This window comes from Schistosoma mansoni, chromosome W (assembly GCF_000237925.1).
Source record: "Schistosoma mansoni strain Puerto Rico chromosome W, complete genome".
Classification (NCBI taxonomy): domain Eukaryota; kingdom Metazoa; phylum Platyhelminthes; class Trematoda; order Strigeidida; family Schistosomatidae; genus Schistosoma; species Schistosoma mansoni.
Window position 1 is genome coordinate 6,834,452 of NC_031502.1, and position 26,376 is coordinate 6,860,827.

The window sequence follows — 26,376 nt, forward strand, 5'->3', positions numbered from 1 at the left end:
ATGGCCCTGATCAATTCTAATAAACCAGATAGTGATGGGAACTTAACTGGAACTATCGTACGTCATTTAGATTCACCTTCTCAATCTTCTGTATCTAGCGAAGAACTCCTCATTTGGTCTAAAGGTTAGTTTCTTTCCCTTTTTATTGATTGACATATTCTTCATTATCCTTGACACTTTAGGCTTTCTGGTTAATATGGTGACGTTTCAGTGTATTTACTGAACAGCATCATATATGTGTACAGAAATAAAATTATTTTGAAAAGCAACCTTAAGCCTTGGTTTCACTTGTTTTAGCTCACATTTATAAGCTTGGTGGTTTACAAAACTCACAAGTGACTGTCTTTTAAAAGCATTCCTTAATTTCTAGTAATAAGTTGTGACCTTTTCAGTTCAGCAACGTCGGTAATCAGGTGGATATTGCCTATAGTAATAGGTGATAGTCGCTCACTATCGCCAAACTGACTGAATTTAGAAATGTGAGTGCCCTTCGCTGAGGAGCTATCCATTGCCTTTAGATTTACAACGCTTGGCTAGTTAAAAATAGTCTTTATTTCAAATTATCTTCAAAAATAAGTACGTTTAAAATTGGGATGTCAGTTTAAAAATCAATACGAGTCAAAATAAAGTGTAGATTAGTAAATTACGGTGATCAAGTAGTTCTCAGCAGATTCTTATGCGGTTCCATATCTGAGTAAATATCTTTAGATAAAACGACTTGATTGTTAAACTATCCCATTTTCAATCACTAGGCTTCCATATCAAACCTTACTCTTTTTAATTCGGTTTGGGCGACAGGGCAGTCTCACTAATCCCCACATAATCAGTGGATTGTGTCTGAGTACAAAATCATGTACTAAGTAATTGAGCTATGTTCACCGAAACTATTCTATTTGCGTACATGTAATATTGGGGGGACTAATGCTCCCTAACAAATTCATTCCCGTATCACAAACCTTTTGTTATGTCCTTGATCTGTCTACCCACTTTCGTGCCGAGGATAACTTGTCTAATGTAGATTAAGACCTTGGAGCAATAGGTTGAATGACTTAACCTTGAGGCTAGTATGTGTGAGTTCAAAGTGGGGGTAGAGAGACGAAATCTATTCTATCCCTGATTGGCTGACAAGCACGTGCGAGTGAGAAGACAAGACAACCGGAACACTACTCGCTTTATTCCGAAATCCGATCTGGTATCCGAATTCAGATTAATGCAAAAAGATACATGAATAAATAGACGACTAACCCGACCACAACGTGCAATAATTAAGGAAGTACAAATATTTTTAAAACTGGGGGATTAGGGTAGAAAATAGAGTACAAACGGTCACGTCTAAATTACAATAGCTTTGGAACAGAAAAGGCTATGGCAGTGAATCATACATCAAACGAAAGCTTATGATCTGTAGAATAGACTAGGGACAAAAGTAAATATTACAGTTCTACAAGCTTTGAATTAAATGAAATAATATCCCCGAAAATAGCTTCCGTAGTATGTTAAGGCTTCTTGTTTCACTGTTCACATCACCTTTACAGTCGGAGACGTTACCCCTTATTTATTGAGGCTGCAACTAACCTTTTTAATAGGAAAGGAAACTCGTGGCATGTGTACACGATCTTTAGCTACTTAGATTAGTCTTTGCACTAAAATTTTTATTTAATTGAGGAGCTTAGGTACCTGAGTTTCCTCAATTCGGTTGTCTACTGCAGATAATGTACTAATTTACTTACTCGTTCTTTTTTTGCATTTTCGACCATAATAATGTATGAAAATAATTATGAATATATATATATTTTTTTTCTTAAATAATTTCTAGAAGGGAACGATTATGACTGGGAATTATTTCCTATTTCACCGCCACTTAATGGAGAATTATCGCGTATACAAGGTTCATCAAATGTCGAATGTGACAGTAGTTTTACTCCAGTTACGAACAACAATTTAAATGATGTTAATAATGGTAGCAAAGCTATTACGATCACTGAAAGTAACTTTAGTAACAGTAACAGTAGTAATGATACAACAATCTACTCATACAATCATCATAATTCTGTTACTGGCCAATTGTCTACATCACCTTTAACGTTACAATCTTGTTCACATTATATGAATGGTTCATCAATTCAACCCCAACTAATACATTCTACTAAAACTAATATAATAGAAACAACAATTAATGAATTGATTCCTTCATCATCTTTTTCAAGAACATTGTCATCATCGAAAACAGTAACTAATAATTCCTTTTCATTTAATAATTTATATGACCAAATAAATGTGAATACGTTAGCAGATGATTTTATTGATTTAGACATTAAAACTATTCCTACTACTTCAGGTTGTTCATTGACAACTTCCTATCATCCAGATTTTGATTATGTAGGTTTTCCAGAATCACCTATTCAATCTTTGCAAAATTCAGCTTCTAATAAAAAATCACAACCTTTAAACTTATTTATTTCTAACAATGGTATAAATGTACAAAAATCAAGTGTTGTATCTCAATCACCAGAAACAGAAATTATTCGGCAAACATCATTAAATCCACACTTGTAAGTCTTAACTTTTGTCGTGTTTTTTTTTCGAAATGATAAAATGATTTATTGCGAATGTGAATGCTTCTAGTGGCGTTACGTTTTATATCCTGATTTGTTTGGTTGTTAGACTTTCTGGACATCAATAATACCTAATTCAAGTATAGATGAGATTTTTATAATTATTCAACAGAAGGTTTTGAGGTTTTTGTTTATTGTTGATTATCTCCAATAGTTTCATGTTAATCGTTTTATTAGACTAATTTTTAACTCCATTTGGTCGGATGCTCTTACGCTCATTTGTTTCTAGATTCAATCTATGCCTGTATGTTTGCTGATCGCAGATTGAACCTAAATATTATGCCACTAGAAATTTTCTGATTTTATTTACGCCCCAGTTCAAAATCTTGATACTTTTCCTAATCAATTTAGCCTTTGTAATTGTTCGCTTGAATTTATATAAGTGACTGCATATCACATCGTTTAACTGATCAACTATGTTCATATATGTGTGAGCGAACGGGACACTCACTTCTGTGAGATATGCTTTCTTCAATGGATGCACTTTGTTTTGTAAATAGCTTTGTATTTACTTCCTTTTGTTATCGTATCTTTCGGTTTCCACAAAATAAAACGAACCGTTTATTTTGATCCCTGTATGACATTGATTCTGAAAGGTTTCAGAAGCTTTGAGAGTGTTTCTAAAATATTTCTCACATATGATAGAATGGTTTGTTTTTTAGTTGATACGGAGTAATTTTATGATAGTAAGATAGATTATCGCTAGACACATTTTGATGAATTTCTCGGACTGAACAGAAAAAGGATGGGCTTTTTTCAAATTTTCTGCGACTTTTTACTTATTTTCTGGTTCTGTATGTACATTTTTAGGCAACTTAAAGCTACAGTAAGGAAATTGATAACTGATTTGGGTTAACCCGCTCAACAACAGAATAGATGGTACAATACGGTTTTTATGACTGTGGCAACATAAATCAGCATCTAGAGTGAAAAAAATTTGTACCTTACTGACTAACAATCTGAAATGGTGATTTCTAACTCATGCTTTTCCTATGAAATAATGATTTTGGGTCCCAAAAGTAAAATGACATTTGTGGAATCTATGCATATTTCACTACTAGCTGATAGAATTTCTCCAAATATAATCGAAGTTATTATTAATCTACATTAACAAAACTATGCAATAGGTGTTAGGCTGTACTTCTAGTATCGTAGCCAATAACTTGAAGGTCAAATTTATTACCTATCATCTCATAAATTAAGCTTGTGAGTTATTAAATTCAAACTCCAAGAACAATCGCTTACGGACCTACATAATGCTTGAGTTTACAGTGTGCTGCTTAGTGATCATAGATATTTTTACCAGTTTGATTGGATTGTAAAAAACCGGAAATCGAGTGAACGTTCAAATTTACTCTAATCTGATAGACAAGGTAATCATCCAAGGGTATGGGTTGATAGTGGTTGTTAGAACATGAATCTGCACAAATAATAGGACAATTCATTTTCATACAGTTGGTTGCGTTTAGCAATTTGAATAAAGCAGAATAATATAAATTCATTATATGCGTTTAAGTGTAACGTTGGGAGAAGAGTACGTGTTCTCATTTCTGAGCACTTTTCAAAGAATTTGAGACTGAGAGGCACAACAGCTCCATATAGTACAATAGCTCGCCGTTTAATTGATACCGAGCATATCATTGACATTCCCTATTCCTTTAAAACTATCAGCAGGCAAAAAACCCAGGGTCTCTCCAGTTTTCGGAAGCAGTAGCACTATAGAAACTCAAACCTGATTTGTGTGTCTAGAAAGAAACAGTAATCAACTTGCCACTTACCTTGGTAAATTTTAGCTTATTATTGTTGTTTGTCTTGTTATGTGGTCCTCACCAAACTAATTCTTATTTTATGTGGACTAAAATCATCCGTTCATTTATCGATTTTTCATTCACTTAATTCTCTGTAAACTCTTCAAATCTCGTTTAATTATTACGCAATCCATTTTATCAATTTCTAGTCCTAAACAATTACCACCTCATAATTAAATGTCTTTAATATCTATTTTCAAGTCGTTTGAATTTTATTCAAACTCTCCTCATCTTTTATAATTATCACACAATCTATCTTTGATCTGTTTCTGGACTTCATCTAATTACTACTGCCTCATCCACCCCTCTATGTTTTTGAACTCCAGTCATTATTGATAATCTATATTATTCTAATTCTTTCCATCATCAATGTCATCTGTTTCACATTATATGTTGACTCAATGTTACACATTGATACATATATGGTTGTTAGCAGCTGATGAGAAAGCACCGAAATATGATGAATTCATATTATTCTGCCTCAACTGTTGTTTTCACTTTATGCTACTCACTTTAATTCTTATCACCTTTTGTCTACCTATACACCGTCTAGTTAAGAATTGAGCCATTGACTGACTTTGATGATTTAGCTTCAACCGATTTAAAGTAGTTTTAGTGTCAGTAGTTACTGAAAAATGTTCTTATTCTCATTTTCCAACACCATGTTTCAGATTGCAGTCTTGTTGTGTCAAGTTCCAAATCGCTTTAGTCAGTTAATAATCACCCAAGAAGTTTAGATTACAGTCAGGGGTTAATTAATACAGATTATTTTAATATAAGCATGTAAATACCTATAGATTTGAAATGATTGGTTACTTTGAAGTATCGGTAGCCCATTATTTGAACAAAAAAAAAAATAAAAACTCCTAAGATGTTTCTCTTACATGATTGATTGAAGTTTATTTTAACCCTAAGGCCATTGTAAACTGGAACATCAAATTTCTATGTGGGACAAAAATACTTCTGGTAAATACTAGCTGTAATAAAAAATTTCCAGCAATAACCGATTTATAAATCAATTTATGATTATAAACAGAGATGGATTATGATTATCCTATGCATCAAAATTTATTGTACACACAGATAATACTTTTGTATATGTCACATTTTATGTTGCTGTTTCAGTCTAAACTGAAATAAAAATTTTAAAAAAGTATGTTCATCATTAGTAACATTGTCTTTCTCCTTTTTTTTGTTTCGTTCATTTTTATCTTTATGGGTTGCTTTCTTAATTTCAGTCGTCAAATGTTGTCATCTGTCAACGAAATACCTACCACAAAAGTTTTTGTTGGCTACAATAACGGTGTTGGTAACAATAATGATGATTCATCCACAAATTATACAGATTATAGATGTAATCAAAATGGTTATAATAATAAAAAAAATAACAAAGTGAGTAAAATCAATGTTCAAAGATTCTTTTCAGATTTTTGTTCAAATTACAATTTGTTTATAGTCATTACATTTTGTCGTTGATGTTTATTTATCTAGACAAAAATATCGGTAAAAGAAGAAACCGAATATATATATGTGCCACACTTCACCATTCGATTTGTGTGAGAGCTGGGATACTGCCCTGGAGCGTAGACCGAATGAGGTGGTTCTCTTAGTGGGCCACACCCCGAGCATTCGACCTAGAGGTCTAATTCACAAGATGGCGGAGCAACGTTAGGAGGTGCGATCCCATGGTAGCCGGTGACCAACAATAGGTTCATACGCCATTTGTTCCCTCAGGATCCTGGAGACTATGTGCACCATTGGTTTGAAATCAGGGTTTTCCAACTCCCCTGGGTGGATCCTCCATATCTACCAACCAGGTTTAAGCGTTGGGTATCCGCTTTTCGTCCTCTCGATTTCGTAACCAACACCCCTGCTGCGAGAAGGCAGTGAGTATAACTTCCCTGACATTGGTTATGTACGTTTGGTCAGACTAGAACATTTCAAGAGGGAGAGGGAACTCTCCCCACCCTCAGATGTACCAGGGCATTTGAGGACACTATATTGACTTTACATGACCAATATTTTCGTGGTTTTTTGTTATCAATTTTATGAAGAAGGATTCGTTGTTGTCTCATCTTAGTATCGGATTTTTCTTGTACTCACTCATGACCCCTACCCCAAGGACCCAAAACTGAGATATTCAGACCTTACGACGAACACGTCACCTTTAAACAACTATGTTAACACTCAATAATTCGCATTTTTAACTTCAGTTAGTTCACGATATTGTATACGCTTAATTTCATGATAATAATCGTAAATGTATGAAACTTACTAAACTCTTCACAATTGATTATAAAATATGTAAAATAATATTTGAAGAAAGATAATCCCAATGATAAAATCATCGTCCTGATAGAAATTGTAGGATAATTAAAAAAATATAGTTTATTAACTTGACTCGAAATCATTTGATTACTATGTCATTTGTCATTTACTACCTGAGTTAACAGTAAAACGAAATCCAACCGCCCAAATTAAACTAAGTGATGGGAGAGTTTGTGCAAAACGTTGTATACTTAATAATCGATAGTTTTGTCCAAAGATCGGCAAAGTTCACGACGGTTTTTTGAGTGAATCCGTTGCTTCGTAGCTAATTGGTTTAACGAAGCCAATTTCGTCTTCTAGCCAAAATGAATGAACATTTTAAGGTTATAAAAATAGTGAGAGGTAAAGACCTGGGCATATAGATGCTAGTAACCTGATGTTCATGAATTCCTATGTCCAAGCTCTAACCAGATATCGAATGGTTGCGTTCTAGAAATTCAGAGACTTAATTTGTCAAAGTAATTCCTCTATGGTTATAACAAAGGGATTTCTGTTGTTTTCCGTTTATTCTGATGACAGCTATGACTGTTTTCGGACCCTCAAATCCCAACTTAGTCATTTTTTAGTGTAACTGATATTTCATGACTGTAATGCTTACAGAGTTCTGAAAGTAGGTCATAAATTCTTATTGATTTGATTAGATTTAGATATATCATACCCCTCTCTACTTGGAGTGATGCTATCCATGGTCAATAACTATTTCGGTTAAGTGATGGGCAGCTGAGATCTATATGCCAGTTATATGGTTTAACGAAGTTAACCCATCTAACTTTGTCATAAACATGCTATTAGGAATAGCACTTTCATCGTCTAACTTTTTAGGGATTAACCTTCTATCAGGGGATCCACGTGCTGACCTAAAATACGCAGATGATATAGTTCTGTTTGGTGAAGACGCTGACAGAATGCAGTGTTACGCCCACCTTAAGTAATAATGCAAGCATGTTTGGGGTGCGGTTCTCTTCCTCCAAATGCAAAGTGTTGCTTCATGACTGACCTGGGTCAGAACCTAAATTATTGGTAGAGAGTAAAGTAGTCGGAATCGACCGTTTCACTTATCCTGGAAGTCTTATCAGCACTGATTGTCTGGTGTCTGACGAAAGCTCCTGACAACTCCACTGCTACTCAAACTACAGATCAACAACACTCGCACCTACTACTCAACTACTTACTACTACTAGTCAACATCCCCAATCACAATTCATTCACTCAATCACTCACATTACACAAATTACCGCATTCATTCACACTGACAATTGTCACCACAACTACCACTAACTGCTCCAAGCATCCATTCAATGCATTGACCACATCCACTGGTCAAATCCACTCTGGTCTGTATCACTCATCCATCCACACAGCCAACAGAGATAAGATAACATCAGTCAACACACCCGACTGAATCCAACTTGAACCGATGTGCATACATACAGGTTCTACGTTGTGACTGACTGACGAACTAACAATACACTAAAAGTTCACATACGTGAATGAACTAAAACGTATTTGACAGTGCGTCATTCAATTTACCATGAATATTTAATTTTGCACCGTTTTTCGACTTGGATGATAATGAAACTGTGGAGTAAGTGTTGAATACTGAATGGAAAATCCGAAATTTTAAGATAAATGGATGGCGTCCATGGTACTGACATGGCTCGTAACTACTGATATTGTTGTTGTTATTTTCGTCATATCCAATTTTTATTGTCATTTGTATAAATGTTGACTACGTAATATATTTTGTTATCTTTGTTCCTGTCCTTCTTGAACACTTTTTTCAGCATTGATACTCATCTCAGACATACCTATTCGGAACCATATTTATTTACTTAATTGCCAAATTTAATACAGCTAGTCAGCTTTTTCTTACTTGCAGTTCTAAACTGAACAAAATCCACACAATCAAGAATAAATGAAATAGATGAATTGTGACCAGCAATGGAATCCAGAACTAAAAACTGTACCAAGGCAATCCTCTTTGGCTGTACGTATACCAGCAAACACTGACCAAAATTCTGTCCTGAATATCAACAATGAGATAATTCATACCCTTGCTAATAGCTGTATACTTGTTGAATAATTTATTGGTTATCTGAACTGAATAACTCAGTGGATGTATGTTAGCGTTTGGAGCGAGAGGTACTGGGTTCTAGTCCCAATCTGAACAACATCATCAAGATACAGGGTACATCCAGTTGATGAATCCCAGGAGGGACGAAACAAAACACACGGATCCCACTGCTAACCAAATCTATGTATTTTATAAGAACTAACAAAATTGCTACATCAAAGCAATGCTCAAAAACCCGCATATACTGAAAAATCCGGATCAAAATTCATTCCTGAATACCAGCAACGAGATTATTCGAACCTTTACTAATAATGGTATAATTAAGCGTATATTTTGTGTAAAGTACAACCTGGTAAACAGTTTACTTTGGACAGAGGTTTGCTAAAACTGTTTTTTATGTTTGTACTTTCAATAAACTTATTTTCTATTTACTTTGGTTGTTTTTTTTACATAATGTTTTAACTAGTCATTCCACTGTCAGTCGTCTGAACTCATAGATCATTTATTATCATCAGACAATGAATCAAGTGAAGATTTACCTGGTTATTCATTTCTGTCATCATCGTCTGCATCATCGTGTATACATATACCGTCTACATGCAATGATGATAATCATAATGATAATAATAGCTGTCATGTTAATCACATGGAAAATAATACATCAACAAATACTATTCATAAGATAGTTAATAATGAAGAAAATGCTGATAACTGTCATCATCATCATGAATATCATAAACATAAAAATCGTCAATATCAACGTCAAGATAATGGATTAATGTCATTGACATCATGCAATTCTATTCCACTTCCATTTATGCTTATTCCTACAAGTGAATTAGCTTCAGGTGGTTCACTTACATGTACAGTTGTTAATATCTTGGTAAGTACAATACATGATTGTGTGCATATCTTCAATATTATTTTGTTGAACAAACGGGTTTAGAAGACGCTGACAAAATGCAGTCTTCTGTTAAAACTGAGTAATAATGCCAGGATGTTTGGGATGCGGTTCTCCCCCTCCAAATGTAAATTGTTACTCAAGGACTGGCCTGCGTCAACACCTGAACTAAGAATAGGGAGTGAAGTAGTCGAACGCGTCGACTAATTCACTTATCTTGGAAGTATGATCAGCCCTAATGGGGTGGTGTCTGACGATATCTCAGCACGGATTCAAAAAGCTCGTTTGGCTTTAACCAACTTACGTCACCTATGGCGAAGACGAGATATCCGTCTATCAATTAAGGGACGAGTATACTGCGCAGCAGTTCGCTCTGTCCTCCTTTACGGCTGCGAAACGTGGCCATTAAGAGTAGAAGATACTCGCAAGTTACTGCTATTTGACCACCGACGCCTTATAAATATTACTCGCATCTGCTGGGATCACCGGGTAAATAATAGTGAGGTTAGACACAGGGTATTAGGGAATGATGATAAATCAGTTCATGAGGTTGTGAATCTTCATCGACTGAGATGGTTGAGCTACGTGTTACGTATGCCTGGACACTGATTACCACGACGCGCAATGCTGACTAGTGTTGGGGATGGTTGGAAGAGAGTTAGGGGCGGCCAAACCAAAACGTGGCATCAGAGCTTGAAGTCACTACCTTCTAGTCTAAGCCATGTTGGTAGATGCAGACTACTTGGTTGGGGTCCACGTGACTATCGTAACCAATGGTTGTAGACTCTATATGGCATGGCTCATAATCGACCACAATGGCGTAGGTGTATACACTCTCTGTCTTCCCTTAAACTATGAAATTAAAATTGCTTCATATCTTTCTTTCTTCCTGTACTATATCTTTATATGCAATCTCACTTTTATATATTACCACCACTAAACTAACTACTTCTATGAATTCGGTGTTGATCTTGTTGTGCTAATGAGGTATGGCAACTTGGACCGATGCATATGTGTGCCTGGTCTTATGCTGTAGCTGACTGACTGACTTTAGAAGGATTAATTAAGATTTGATACGATAATAGGGATGGATTCGCACTGATAATACGCGAATCGACATCATATGTGATGGGTAAAAGTAGTGCATTCAACACACTTCACTGAACATCAGAAATGTTGCGGATAATATCAGTATATATTGTTAATGCGAAGTTGTTTCATTTTAACAATATTTCAGTTTGACCTCTGCCGTGGTTGTGTAAAAGACTTCTGCTCTTCCCGGCATACTTATCTTGGACCCTGATAGTGCCCTTGTTTGCGCCAATCTCATCTAACGTTTCAGTGTCCAAGAAACTAATTGACGTAAACGGATCGATGTAAACAAATTACTAGCAGCTTCTGTTCTATTTAAATATCAAACCGAGCTAGGTTCAAGACTGCCTATCAGCCCACTGAAAAGTATAGATGAACGTCGACTGTACATGCATGACACCATGAAAAGCTTGATTTGAGTCGCTTGTGACTTCGCGAGACGTCCCACTCATAAACATTGGGTTTCTACAGAATCCCTACAACTCATTGAAGCACGTCGGTCTACTCCAGGTGACCGCGAGTTTGAATACAAACAAAGACTGTTGCGTAATGAAATTGGGCAAAGCTTGCGTAAGGACTGAGAAACCTAGTGATCGGGGCGTGCTAACGAGGTGCAAGGAGCAGCTGTATCTGGTAGCTACCAGAAGCTCATTCAACTCATCCGAGTCACTAGCAACAACAAGTCTGGTGTGCGTGAAACAATCTGAGGCCAACAATCATAGTGTTTCTTGACACCAAGGCAGCTTTCGACTCGTTGAACAGGACTGTTCTCTGGGGTTGTCTAGTGAAGAAGGTTGTTCCTGAGAAGTGTATTAACATCCCGAAGACCCTAGATACAGACACTTCAGACAGAGTGAGGGCATACAACCACCTCTCTCCATTGTTTCATTCAAGCAGTGGGGTTAGACAGGGTTGCCCAATCTCACTGTTCCTCTTCGACTTTGCCATCGATGACATTCTGGAAACAGCTCTGATGGATGTAAGTAATGGCGGTGTGGATCTGTTGCCTGGAGAAAGACTTTTCGACCTTGAGTGTGCGGATGATATTGTCGTACTGTGCAATGATACCGCAGTCACACAATCGGCACCTAACCAGTTGACAATCAGTATTTGTAGGTATGGCATGTGTTTTGCACCTTCGAAGTGCAACGTACTTTAAGACTGGCAGGACCCTGATCCTGTACTCACCCTGGGTGGTGAGCAGATTGAAGTAATCGAGAAGTTCGTGTATCTGGGTAACTGCATAAGTGCTGGTGATGGCGTGCGTGATGAGATAAATTCACGTATAATCAAAGGCAGAGCAGCTTATGCCAATCCGGGCCGTCTTTGGAGCCTTCGTTAGTGTGGTTGTAAAAGGTCGGATCTACAACGCGTCGGTGAGAGCAGTTTTGCTCTATGCAGGCCAGCCTCCTTCGAAATTCCCACATGTATATACATCAGACAACAGGTAGGGTTGGGTCTTTCGAAAGTCTCGACATCCACATCCGTTGTCTATCCCGAGACCCGTACTCAAGACACTAGTGAAGTACCCTCTGCCAAATGTTAGGACACCGTCATACATATTACAGGCCAACAATCGTAATGCTTCCTGAAATCAAGGTCGCCTTCGATTTGTTGGAAAGCAGTTTTGCTCTATGCTTGTGAAACCTGGCATCTCCGAGTCGATGATGTTGGACGACTCTCTGTGTTTGATCATCGTTGTCTCCGAAGGATTGCTGATATCCAATGGCAAAACCATGTTAGTAGTAATGCAGAGGTTCGCCAACGTGTGTTCGGGTGCAGAGACGATAATCCGATTGGTGTCACTATCGTGAGACACCGACTTCGGTGGCCTGGACATGTCCCACGAATTCCACATCGTGCAATATTTTCCGATGCTGGGATTGGTTGGGAAAGGCGGAGAGATAGTCAGTGCATGATATGGTGCCGTGGTGTGATAGAAAGCTGTATAGGACTGGTTTCCGTCGGCCTTTCATGACTCCCTGTTTGGGGTCGTAGAGATGGTTCATCACAGTGGCTTGAGATATTATCAGAAATGTCTCCAGCTGTAAATTTCTTTTACTTCATAAAAATGAACGTAACTTCTTTGACTGAAAGAATTCTTCTCGGTTGTGCTTTTCCTAAATCAACTGCTTGCCCTATTACTATCTCACTTTCATACACTAATTTCTATTCATTGTCGTACATTTTAACATACCCTTCATTCTCCATTTCTTTAAAACTTCATTGTTATTGTGTAGCGCATATGTATTGTAGTATTCCTTTGCACCAATGTTTATGTGTTCAGATAAATAATAATTATTGATTGACTCCATTGATAAAGATATATTATATTTTTCATTTTCTAGCGTTGTTTAGGTTTATTGGACCGTTGTGGGGTGGAAGATTTATGCGCAATATTATATGATTTCTGGAATAATAATTGTCATGCTCCATTTTATCCAGCTCATTCTTTTTTTAACTCATATGTTATATATCCAACATGTTGGGAATTATCACGTATGGAAGAATCAGTGGTAACACGATCATCCTCTTTTACTTCATGCACTTTAGTTGATTCAAGGCGATCAACAGTACCTGGGGAGGATTATGAAAGGAATTATCAAATGTTAATAAATTGTCGTGAAAGTAAACCGTTAAATGGAAGTTGTTTAGTTAGTTATTTATTATCTTGCAGTTATATGGGTACAAGTTTTCTTGCTTCACACCCAATATATAATTTGAATAATTTGTCTTCACCTTGTTGTCTACGTCTACCGACAAGTTGCTGTTATTTTGTAATGGATAGAGCTAATCAAATTTCGCCTTATAATACACCGGCAACTTATCATCCTAATTTAATTCAACCAATTTCTAATTCAAATATGAATTGGCGTAGAGGTTGTGCTGATAATCTTGTTCTTATGCTTACACATCATAGTCCTGGTTCAAAAAATACGTCTTCAGTTGTGGATAAGCTTCTTACAGGACGCTTCCTTCCTGGACCTACTTCATGGCGTTCCGTATGGCCTTTTATTCATAAAAATCATTCGAAATGTTTTAACTGTACTAAACCTGAGAGTAATATGTCTGATTCGCTTGCGCTATGGTTTTCTGCATGGCTTTATTGTGGAGCAATACCTGTACTAGCTCAATTATGTGATTCAGCCTACTCAAATGCACAGTATTTTCCTCCTGATATCTTACAACAAAGTTGTAATTCTTCAAGATATTCAGCACAAGAACTTGTTTGGTCCCATCGTCTTGTGTATGGTGTCACGGAAAATAGTAAGTATCTATTTGTTTTAGTTCTGATTAGCGTATACAGTTTAATTTAAAGATTCAGCTGACCTTAATAAGACATTAGGTAAAAATGAGAAATCGTTTGATGGCTGACATACTTACTGTGTGTCCTTAACCACTAATAATTTCGATACCCAGTACTGTATCAGCGAATGCAAAGAAGGCTAGGAGAAACTAAACAACACGTAGCATAAGTCCAACCAATAGTTGGTTGTTGGTCTGAGCCATGTTTGTGGGTACAAACAACCTTGTTGCTGCTGGTTTCCAACAGTTAAAGACCTTAGGTTGCATGTCACTAAATCTTTCACAGTAATACACTATTTTTTATCCATCTCTAGATTCGGGATTTTAATACAATTTCATACCTTCATCTCACGAATTCATCCCTTCTTTTCAATCCATATTTTCAATATTTATTTATTCTTACTATCAATGGTGCTATTTTTATTTGCTGTTTTTCTTAGTATTTTCATCTAGCTGTGTTGAAATGACGTGGCAAATTTGAACCGATGCACATCTGTACCCAAAGCTTCTAATATCAGTTAGAAATGATTATCATAATAAGTTTTGTTAATATCACCATAAAGCTAGCTTCTTAAACTGCGTTAATTTTAAAAATTTTGAGGAACGGTAAATTCACCTTCTACATGTTTAATTCTGTTGAGTTATGTATCATAATATTATCTATTAAAGCTGAGTAGTGGCTAGTAGTAGAACTCAGGACGCACGTCCCGCTCTATTTAGGACTCGCCATCTAGAAGTAACTTCATCCCAGTTATGATGCTCACGTTGAAACTCGAACTCCAATACTTTTCACTTCCAATGTCAATGCATTATCTACCGATCTATTAAGTCCAAATAGCCACTAGCTTGTTCAGCATATGAATAAATGGCAACATCGAGACAATCTGCTCAAGATGCACATATACCAATAGAGAAAGATCAGTTGGCAGTCCTTAACATCAACAACGAGGAAATAAAAACCATAGAAGCAGTTTTATCCCAAGTATTACTTTAAGAAATAATTTCTTCATTTCAGATTTACGCAATTCAATGTATAGATGTTGTGCCAAAATTTAAACAGTGAAAATGAAAATAACAAAATAAAATTAAGAACTTAAAATCAGTTTGATTTTTTTCGAATTGCTACTCAGACCTATAGCCGATATTAAATGTAAGATACTATTTCATATAATATCATCCAATGTATCCAATCGCTGATTGCGGTTATTGCAAATCTTCAATTTTCAGATTATCATCAAGAAGCAACAAACTGATATCGATATTTCTATCCTGCCCTGATAGACCTGGCACGGGTAGGGGTGAGGAGAGTTCCCTCTCCCTCTTGAAATGTTCTAGTCTGACCAAACGTACATAACCAATGTCAGGGAAGTTATACTCACTGCCTTCTCGCAGCAGGGGTGTTGGTTACGAAATCGAGAGGACGAAAAGCGGATACCCAACGCTTAAACCTGGTTGGTAGATATGGAGGATCCACCCAGGGGAGTTGGAAAACCCTGATTTCAAACCAATGGTGCACATAGTCTCCAGGATCCTGAGGGAACAAATGGCGTATGAACCTATTGTTGGTCACCGGCTACCATGGGATCGCACCTCCTAACGTTGCTCCGCCATCTTGTGAATTAGACCTCTAGGTCGAATGCTCGGGGTGTGGCTCACTAAGGGAACCAGCTGCTTCAGTCTGAGTACCTAGGGAGTACCCTAGCCCACGCACATATCAAGTGATGATTAGAATTGAAAAATTACTCTCGCTTCAGTTTGCACCCTAACAAATTGTATTTGCAATTATTTGACAACAGTCGTTTACATTTTATATTTCATAACGTGTCTGTTCTCTTTCACTCCCATTCTGTGTATTCCTTCATTCAACTCACACAACAGGTCGTCTGTGACGGAAACCCTGCTCTATCTAAATGTTCTCAAGTCATTGATTGATCGAAAGTTAAATGCTACCGCTAAATGCGAATTCCAAATCGGCTATTCTGACACCACGTATACCATGCAGACCAGCCTCCTTCGAAATTCCCACATGTATATACATCAGACAACAGGTAGGGTTGGGTCTTTCGAAAGTCTCGACATCCACATCCGTTGTCTATCCCGAGACCCGTACTCAAGACACTAGTGAAGTACCCTCTGCCAAATGTTAGGACACCGTCATACATATTACAGGCCAACAATCGTAATGCTTCCTGAAATCAAGGTCGCCTTCGATTTGTTGGAAAGCAGTTTTGCTCTATGCTTGTGAAACCTGGCATCTCCGAGTCGATGATGTTGGACGACTCTCTGTGTTTGATCATCGTTGTCTCCGAAGGATTGCTGATATCCAATGGCAAAACCATGTTAGTAGTAATGCAGAGGTTCGCCAACGTGTGTTCGGGTGCAGAGACGATAATCCGATTGGTGTCACTATCGTGAGACACCGACTTCGGTGGCCTGGACATGTCCCACGAATTCCACATCGTGCAATATTTTCCGATGCTGGGATTGGTTGGGAAAGGCGGAGAGATAGTCAGTGCATGATATGGTGCCGTGGTGTGATAGAAAGCTGTATAGGACTGGTTTCCGTCGGCCTTTCATGACTCCCTGTTTGGGGTCGTAGAGATGGTTCATCACAGTGGCTTGAGATATTATCAGAAATGTCTCCAGCTGTAAATTTCTTTTACTTCATAAAAATGAACGTAACTTCTTTGACTGAAAGAATTCTTCTCGGTTGTGCTTTTCCTAAATCAACTGCTTGCCCTATTACTATCTCACTTTCATACACTAATTTCTATTCATTGTCGTACATTTTAACATACCCTTCATTCTCCATTTCTTTAAAACTTCATTGTTATTGTGTAGCGCATATGTATTGTAGTATTCCTTTGCACCAATGTTTGTGTTCAAATAATTATTTATAAGAAAACTCGGCTTTGAACTAGTTTGTCAGAACTAGTGATGCTACTGTGTATCTGCATAGACCGGCGTGGAGTATTGTTCATATATAAGTACTTCAACCATAAAATCTGCATTATTGTTTAAGATTTTTATATCTTCAAAAGCCGTTTATAATTTTTGAAATGGGTTTTCTTTATATACTTATCTAGTTTCCCCATATAAAGCATCCTTCTTTTTTCGTTGATAGAGGTTGTGTTTACTGTTATTGTCGTTACATTCTAATTTGACTTTTTTTTAACTATAGTTTCACAAATTTTGCAAACATATAAGTAGTTGCCACTTGTGTAAACCACACTTTTTGGTTTATTTAATAAGTCTTTTGGATTAGTCAAAGCTAGCATGAAGATAAGCAGTTGTATGTGATCAGCTTTTAAAGTAAGTGAAGGCATCCTTATGTTAACCGAAACTCTGATCCTTTATTATTATTAATTGATTTTATTTTTTTCCTTTTCTCACAGATGAAGTTTACCTTACAAATCCAAACGAACTAGTCCCTGTTCAATATGTCTTGGATCAATTATCTAAGAAGCCTGAAATCCGTATTTCTAAGGCACAAATTTCCAATTTATGGACAAAGCATTATTTACATTCAAAATTATACCCTGATAGGGATCAAACTATAGAAGATAAACAACATATTTCTTGTAAATCAACATTTTTCACTGGTGAAAGTCTTACTCTACTTGCCAGACACCCAGATCCTAGATGGGCTTCTATGAACATAATGGGTAAGTAAAAGTAGATATATATACTCGTGATGCTTACATAAGTGTTTAGCCTTTTCTAAATGTTATATTTTTTTACCGAATAAATCATAGTTTTAAAAAGGTTACTGGCAATTTTGAATAAAGAATCAACTAAAAACTCGAAGTAGTCATGTCATTTCAAGGATAAAGCGAAAAATTCCCATAAATTCCGTTCCCACACAGTCGTTTGATAGTAGTTGTGGTAATATGAAACCATCTATTTCGACGTCGAATGCAATAGTACTTCATTGAAATCACGAACCGATCTAATTTAGACGACCATTGAAAACCTGGGAGCACTGAACGGCTGTTTCTCTGTAGTAAGCGATTCAACGGCGCCCATATTCGACTCCCAGTTGTGGGGTCATCGATACGGAATAGCGCGAATTTGCACACCAGAACGAAATGTCGGTCCAGTGCCTCCAGGTTTTAAATTATCGTCTAACTTGCTTGATTCATGATTTTAATGGAACTCAACAATCTTCACAATCCCATACTGGTGTTTGTATTTAGTCATTTTCATTAGAAAGACGTCTAATCACATCGACAACTGGATAAATTGGAGACTTGAAGCACAAAATGTTTTTAAAGATTTTCAATTAAAAACTATGTCTGCTGTGTTTTTCTGTGATCAAGTCACCGTGCCATCTGACCGTTTAACAATGATGAAAAAAGTATGACTCATTATTCCTTGATAAATTTCGACCTTAGTTGTTTTTTTTCTTATTATCATGGTTGGGTCAGCCACTGATGTCAAAATAAACATGGAAAATTGGGATAAATGCGCATCAGTCCAAGTTGCCACCTAATATCAGCAAACCGTGATGAAATCATCAATATGAATATCAAAGTAGGAAGAAAGTTGTAATATCATTAATAGTATAAATGAAGTGACTTGGGAAAGAAGTGGTATATTCGCAAAATATTGTATGAAACAATTTTGAAACCTGAAACGTAAGAGAGGACAAATAATGAGTGTATCTGTGCCATTGCGATCGATTCTGAGCCATACCACCAAATTCAACAATTGGTCACCATAATCGCACAGACCCCGGCCAAGTAGACGGCACCTATTTACTTATACGGCTGACTCTATTAGTTTATGACTTCATGGATATTTACCTTACATCTTAATTTGGCTTCTACTAGCTTTATTCCAGCTTAATTCTATGCCGGCAAACATCTCGCATCGAAGTAAGCGATGATTGGGCATACTTACACATTTCTCAACCGCTGTCGAACAAGGTTCAGAATCTCATCAACTGATTTGTTATGTTTTCTAAAAACCATACGTCTAACCTCAGAGTTGCTGCAGTTGCATATACAACTCTAACATACAATACAAATTCCACGGTATATTTACTGAATCACGCTCAAATAGATACAACTGGTCATTGATTAGTCAGTCAGTTACAACGTAGAACTTCGTACGTACGTACATCAGTTCGAGTTGCCATACCACATTAGCACAGAGATGAAGTTGTCAATTCAAATCCCATAGTGGTAGAAGTAGTAAGAGCATAAGCGGTAATCCGAAAGATTAGGGTTTGAAGATGTTATTGAAGGAGTATAATACGGTGAAATAAATTTGGAAAGAGAAAAAGGATACGGACATGAAGAATTCAGAAGATTAGAATTTGGTAGAACACAAAGAGTGGATGCACCTTCGCCATTGCAAACGATTTTGAGCCATGCCATTCAAGGTCTCTAACCATCGGTTGCTATCATCTCGCGAATCCTAACCAGGTAGTCTACACCTACCAACATGGCCCAGTCCACTTGTCAGCGACTTCATGGATTTATGCCACGTTTTGGTCTGGTCGCCCCTAGCTTCCTTCCAACCTACTCCTACACCATAAAGCATTGCACGTCGGGGCAGTCGGTGGTTGGGCATACGCAACACGTGTCCCAGCCATCTCAACTGATGAAGTTTCACTACTTCATCAATCGATTTGCCATCATTACCTAGTACCCGATTCCTAACAACTGCATTACTTACCCGGTGGTCCCAGGATATACGAGCAATGCGTCGAAGACACCTATGATCGAACACCAGTAGCCTACGAATATCCTCTACTCTTATCGGCCATGTTTCACTGCCATAAAGTAGGACGGAACGGACTGCTGCACAGTAAAACCGTCCTTTTGTTGCTAGACGGATATCTCGCCTACGCCATGAATGGCGAAAGTTGGCGAAAGCTAGACGAGCCTTCTGTATCCGTGCTGAGATTTCGTCACACACCAGACCACAAGGGTTGATGAGACTCCCAAGATAAGTGAAGCTGTCAACACGCTCAACTACTTCACTCCCTATCATTAGTTCAGGTGTCGATGCAACCCAATCCTGAAGTAACATTTTGCACTTCGAGGGAGAGAATCGCATTCCGAACATGCCTGCATAGTTGCTTATAGTAGTCAGAAGACTCTGCATTTTGTCAGCGTCTTCACCAAATAAAACTATGTCGTCGGCGTATTCTAAGTCAATAAGTGAGCCTCTCGGTAAAAGTTAAACTCCAGGAGATTGAGATGATGAAAGTGATATCTCTAAAAGCATGTCAACGACAAAGTTAAACAAGAATGGGGAGAATGGACAGCCCTGACGAACACCACTTGAGGTAACCAATTCTGATGACAGTTCGCCATAGGCTCTAACTCGACCAGTTGTGTTCGAGTATAGGGCCTTTATGAGGTTAATGTACTTCTTTGGTACTCCTTTCAGTGATAAACACTGCCATAGAACCTCACGATCAACGGAGTCAAATGCCGCCTTAAGGTCAAGAAATACTACTATTGTGGGACGTCTGAATGTATGTCTATGTTCTAGGACCTGACGTAGAGTGAATATTTGGTCTATGCAACCACGTCCAGGACGAAAACCAGCCTGATTTTCTCTGGTCTGCTCTTCACGAGCTTTGGTTAGGCGTCCAAGTATTATTGAAGCTAATATTTTAGACACTATATTAGTCAAACTGATCCCTCTGTGATTGCCACAGGAGGACTTTTGTCCTTTCTTATAGACTGGCACAATCAGTGATTGGGACCAGTCAGATGGAATTACGTCCAGTTCCCAGATTCTACCTAAGACCTCAGTCAATCTGGCTGCTAGTATTGGACCACCATCCTTAAAAATCTCAGGGGTAAACCTGTCAGGGCCTGCGGCTCTCCCTCGCTTTAGATTTCCTATAGCTTTTTCAACCTCGTAGAGAGTTGGAGGACTTACCTCAATTTGCTATTCAGGACGACTGGGGATAGTGGGTAACTGAAGTGTGGCTGAAGGCCAGTTGAACTGATCCCTAAAGTGTTCTGCCCATCGATCCAATCTCCTGGATTGAGAATGAATGAGATGCCCATCTTTGTCTGAGATAGTTTCGCTAATAGTTGGGTTCCTAATGCCGGTTTCTTTAACAAGCCTGAATAGCTGTCTGCTGTTAACTATTGCTACTGCCTTTTCCATCTCTCTTGCTTTCGCTACCCACCACTGCTCATGATCATTGCGTAGGCATCTTATTAGCCTTCGCTTAAGCTGACTCCGCTCTTCGTTATGTTCAGAGCCAGGTGGGATGAGTTTTCGAGCATCTATCAGTGCGGTAGATGCTGCCGAGATCCATTGTTTCTCCCTGACCTTATGGCTTACCTTACTAGCGGATATCACTGCTGTTTCCACAGCTTTTCGGATGTCATTCCACGCTGCTTCGGGGTGGGCACAACTTACATATCTGTCTAACTCTTTTTCCAGTTGTTCCTGGAATATATTCTTAGCTTGCCTATCATTAAGTAGAACCCCTAGAGGCTTCCCTGCAGTGTCTTTCCTACGTTCAGTAAGACGCAGACAGATACGTGCTCTCACTAGAGCATGATCTGAGTCTAAACATGTGCTCCAGAATGAGCGACAGTCTTCTATCGAGCCCCTCCACGGTGGCTGATAGTGATGTGATCTAATTGGGTCCAACGTTGGGACGAATTCGGGGGTCGTCATGTCAAAAGATGTTTTTCCTTATGCTTAAAGTTAGTATTTGCAAGAAATAGGCGGTTATCTGAACACAGCTGCAACAGACGGTCGCCATTATCTGTTCTTTTAGCCACGACACCATAAGATCCTCCTAGGTGTCTTTCCCTTTCACTTAGTTTACCTACTTGAGCATTAAAGTCACCAACCACTATTACTACATCAGAACGCCTAGCTTTCCGGAGGTCAGAAAGTTTCCTGTAAAACTCATCTTTTATATCGTCTGAGCTGCAGTCAGTGGGAGAGTAGGCAGAGACGACGAAGAGGCAACGACGAGTTTCCCTATCTTTCCGAGTCCTTACTGATCCGTTTAGTCGGACAGCGCATAGACGACTGTCCACTGGGATCCAGTCTAAAAGAGCTAGTTCTGCCCTAGGACTTAATGCTATACCTACTCCAGCGAGGCTACGGGAAGCAGCATCAGGGCTTCCAGATACACGAAGCGTGTATCGAGATGGTTCTTTATTTTGATTAGGTGAGGTCAAATGAATGACGCTACTCGGATCTTGTATGCGCGTTTCGGAGACGCAGAACACATCGATGGTGTAAGATTCTAAAGTCCTAGCTGAGGAAGCCTGTTGTTCTATTTGGCACAATGTTCGGACATTAAAAGTTCCTATATGTAGTTTAGAGCGTGGTTTCAGGAGACCAGGAATAACGTTCCGTGTACTCGAATAGTTTGCCCTAGCGGTGCGAGGTGATAAAAGGACGTGGGAAGGGTTAGTCGTGGAGATAAGAGAGTTATTAGGAGGTGTAGGAAGGATTTGAAAGTGACCAACTTGATCTCGTGTGCTGTTACGGGTATGAGGGCTAATATCACTTCCCGGTTGCCCACACCGTGGAAGGGTATTTCTTGAGGGACCTGAAAAAGAAGTTGGATTAGTGTTGGTCTTAACGACCTGGGAGCGTGACCGCAGTGCCCAAGGGACAACTGCTTGAGGCCGGTCACGCACGGCCTTTTTGTGGGGGATTTTTGACTTGTTAGCTCCGTTCTTCAAAGGACCTTACCGCCGGAGACGGATATCCGTGGGATAAGGCGAGGTGTGCATTTTTAGGGTCGACCTTTTCTAACCCCACCCCTCCTTGTGGGAAGGCAGCATCGCTGTCATGCTGGTTGTCTGAAGGAAACACCTTACTGCCGTCACACCTCTGTACAGTCGGCAGTACGACTTCGCTTTCGGACCTTGGGATTGCTGCTTTTGATCTTACCGCTCTTCAACCGACCTGTCTAGCATGGTAGGACCTCGAGGAACGATTGTTCCAGCCAGCATAGCTCGATTGGTTCATCACGATAGGCAAGCCCGACCACCACGTCAAGGTAGCAGCAACGGTCGGGACTGGTCATTGATAAACACTATAGTTTCAAATGACCACTTCAAAAGATGCGATGAGTGACATTCTTTATATTAAGTCAGTTTGTGGTATCATTCCTATTCTGTTTGATTGTCATTGGCAGAAATCTGTCTTAGCACTGGGCCACAATAGCCTCCAAAAAGACTTTTAGAAATTAATCTTTCAAGCTACTTTCCTCTCCTTGAATAAAAATCCTCAACTCACTTTGGAATTAGTTATCAATGTTGTCATAGGTAGTATTAAGGAATAAGTAGTATTCTGCATCGCAAACTGAAGGATATTTGGTTACGAGTAGTTGTAAATATACAGCTGTGTTAAAATACACTGCGTAGTATATCATCATATACAAAGTTGAAACCAAGGCAAAATTTAATGTTTATAGTAACTGAGTGATTTCTAACTGATAGATTCCTGCAGAGAGTCAATGTATATATTCGCTAATTTCCCTTTGTGCCAAGTAATGGCCTTCTTTATGTAGTACCAAGGCTTAAAATCGTATTATTTTTTCATCTTCTTTATTTAGGACAAGTATTGTGTACTTTGCGCAGTTTGGAGCGTTGGGCTAATACTCTAGAATTATCAAATGTGGTATCGTTAGATTGTGTAAACTATCAATCAGCATTATTTCCTGATACAACTTCATCTATCAGCTGTAGTCGTACAAACTCTACAGAAACGGAACAATTTTCAAATTCTCCAGCTATTACCATTCCATCAGCTCAGTTGCCTGGAATTAGTCTTTTTATCGAAAAATCCAATTGGGAACTAGTTCATACATTATTACAAACTAAATGCATAGAATAAATGTCGCAAATCATTATCAACATTATGATTTCATTTGATTTAGTGAAAATTGCCATGCATTTCATTTAGAGTTCATCAATTCTTGCTTGTGATCATTATAAATCTTTCATATACATATGCTAGCTTGTACATATAAATCTTCCTTTGTCAACCTTTTGACTGCAGTCAATCAGTGCTGATCACTGGTTTATTATTAACTGCTTTCAGTATATTTTAAATATTTTTCCACTTTTTATTTTAGATAATCTTGCAAGGTCATTCTGTACATTTGAAGATGCAACTGGAATTTGATATATATATATATATATATATATATTGATGGTCTTATTTGTTACAGCTGTTAGGTAATTTTGTTTTTGCGATTAAATAAAATAATCGTTTAAATTTTATGCGAAATGAATCATATTCTCTTATATATAATGTGCAGTAGGCTATCTTCTCAAATAAATAATGTATTGCCATGTTTTCGAACTAAATTTTAAATCTCTGGAAGGTTTGAATAAGTAATTAAAAATATAAGCAAACGTACATTTATACTGATATGAATGATTTATCCAAGTCTACGGAAATTTTACACTTTCTAAAATATTAGCATGTATATCCACCTACAACGGTCTGTCAGTTTGAGTTGTCATATTTCAAGACGTCATAAGAAATTAGTCACTATAGCTTCAATGAAAGTCATGTCGAATGACACTAGCAACCAGCACATGGACAGATAACCATTACTATACAAGGGATTTGTGGAGACTTTTGAATTTGATAGTTGACATCACAGACTGATCTTGGCTTATCCATTGTAAACCAGGAGGGAATGGATAGATTTTTCGACATTAGACGCGTAAACTATTGGATCCGGTCCAGTGGTCTAAAGGTTAAGGACTTGCCGCAAAACCCGAAGGTTCTGGGCTTGACTCCCGGATGCTCAGTGCTGAGGAGGTCAATACTAGGACGGAACAACTCCCTGGTGCTTCCTAGGTTTCAATGGATGTTTGATTAAAGTCACCCTGATGGTACCTATAAGGTAACTACTACTTACTGAGGTTTTATGGGTGCGTGTTTTTGAAACTCTTCAAAATATTCTTTAGTCAAAAAATGGCTTTCTACATAACCATCCTACGATTAAAATCTTCGCAGTTTACTTTACCAAATAGTTATTTCATCTTTAACAATTTACTGCTTATATATCAACTAAACTGCTCTTACCGTTTTTATGAAAATATTGGTAGGTGAACACAATGCTAATTAACTACAGGACAAAGCAAGTTTCTCAAATAGCAATTTCGTTAAGTGGGTTCGTCACAGAAAATTCATTTACTGCTGTGATAGAACTATACGTTTTAACAAGCTACACTGTAAAAATAAGTCGCAAAAATTAACTGTAATTGCATTTTTGGGTGATTTAATGGGTGCCCGGGCAGCATCCCAGCCCTCACAGAAATCAGATGATTTGTGCGGTGCACACATATTTGGTGCCTTCTTGTACCAATGTTTATGTGTTTAAATAGTAGTGGTCTTCAAACTAATATTTAGGATAAAACCTACTATTATGATTCCATACTCTCAGAAAAATATTATGGTTTGTTTAGGACATCGTAATTCCTGAAAAAATCCATCAGCATGCTATCTTTCAATGAGAAAACTTTTCTGAGCTATGGCAAAACAATACATCCACTAAGACTTTATGAACTTTGGAAACACTTTATGTATTTTACCAGCAAAAAAGACATATATACATTTTACATATCAAGAAAAGAATCGTATTTACAAAACACGAAATAAGTCGATTGTCATCTAAAGCATATTTTGCACTGCCTGTTGTACAATAAAATGCCCATCGTCTTCTGTACAGCGCATAATAAACCCACATAAATATTGGGTGTTTGTATTAGGCGTTTGCTTCTTCACAAGCGTCGATCCAATCATTGTAGACATCAATCTCTTGGCTAAGATAATTTATATTAGTCTGAAAGTCTTCTAAACATATTGTACACTTAATGTAACCAATATTGTTATCCCGTTGCCTGAAAAACGTAAAATTATAACACTTATTGGGGGAAAAACTTACAAAATAACTTCACAAGATCGACCATGATTGCAGAACGGACAATTAAACACTTTGTCAAGTGGGACAATAGCTTTTCGCTTTGGTGGAGGCTTGTTACTACTTCGGCGACGACCCATATATAAGTTTAGAACAGTAAACTTTTCTAGAGAGTGAACTAAAAGATTTTAGCGGAAAAACTGAATTTAGTAGAATTTTGGGATAATTCGAGAAAAATCTCCAAAAATGAAATGACATCATTGAAACAATGACCACACAAGTTAGACAACTTCAACAATGCTAGATAAGACAATTATGGTACATAAACAGAACAAACATTTTAGGAAATCTAAATTCATTTG

General features: G+C 37.8%; 2 protein-coding genes across 2 annotated transcripts; one reads left to right on the plus strand and one right to left on the minus strand.

Moving 5' to 3' along the window:
• Positions 1–23,970, plus strand: Smp_139010 (hypothetical protein; the record flags this gene model as incomplete). Its single annotated transcript, XM_018800051.1, is given in 9 exon segments — positions 1–124; positions 1,817–2,552; positions 5,662–5,777; positions 9,341–9,708; positions 13,320–14,085; positions 17,097–17,167; positions 17,520–17,549; positions 17,555–17,789; positions 23,690–23,970. Coding segments are annotated over 9 exon segments (2,727 nt in total).
• A 1,888-nt stretch (positions 23,971–25,858) lies between these two features.
• On the minus strand, positions 25,859–26,154 carry Smp_118750 (hypothetical protein; the record flags this gene model as incomplete). The annotated part of the gene is made up of 2 exons (XM_018800052.1): positions 25,859–25,994; positions 26,039–26,154. 2 exons carry the CDS (start codon positions 26,152–26,154, stop codon positions 25,859–25,861), a joined length of 252 nt encoding a protein of 83 aa, XP_018653904.1.
• Between the last annotated feature and the right edge of the window lie 222 nt (positions 26,155–26,376).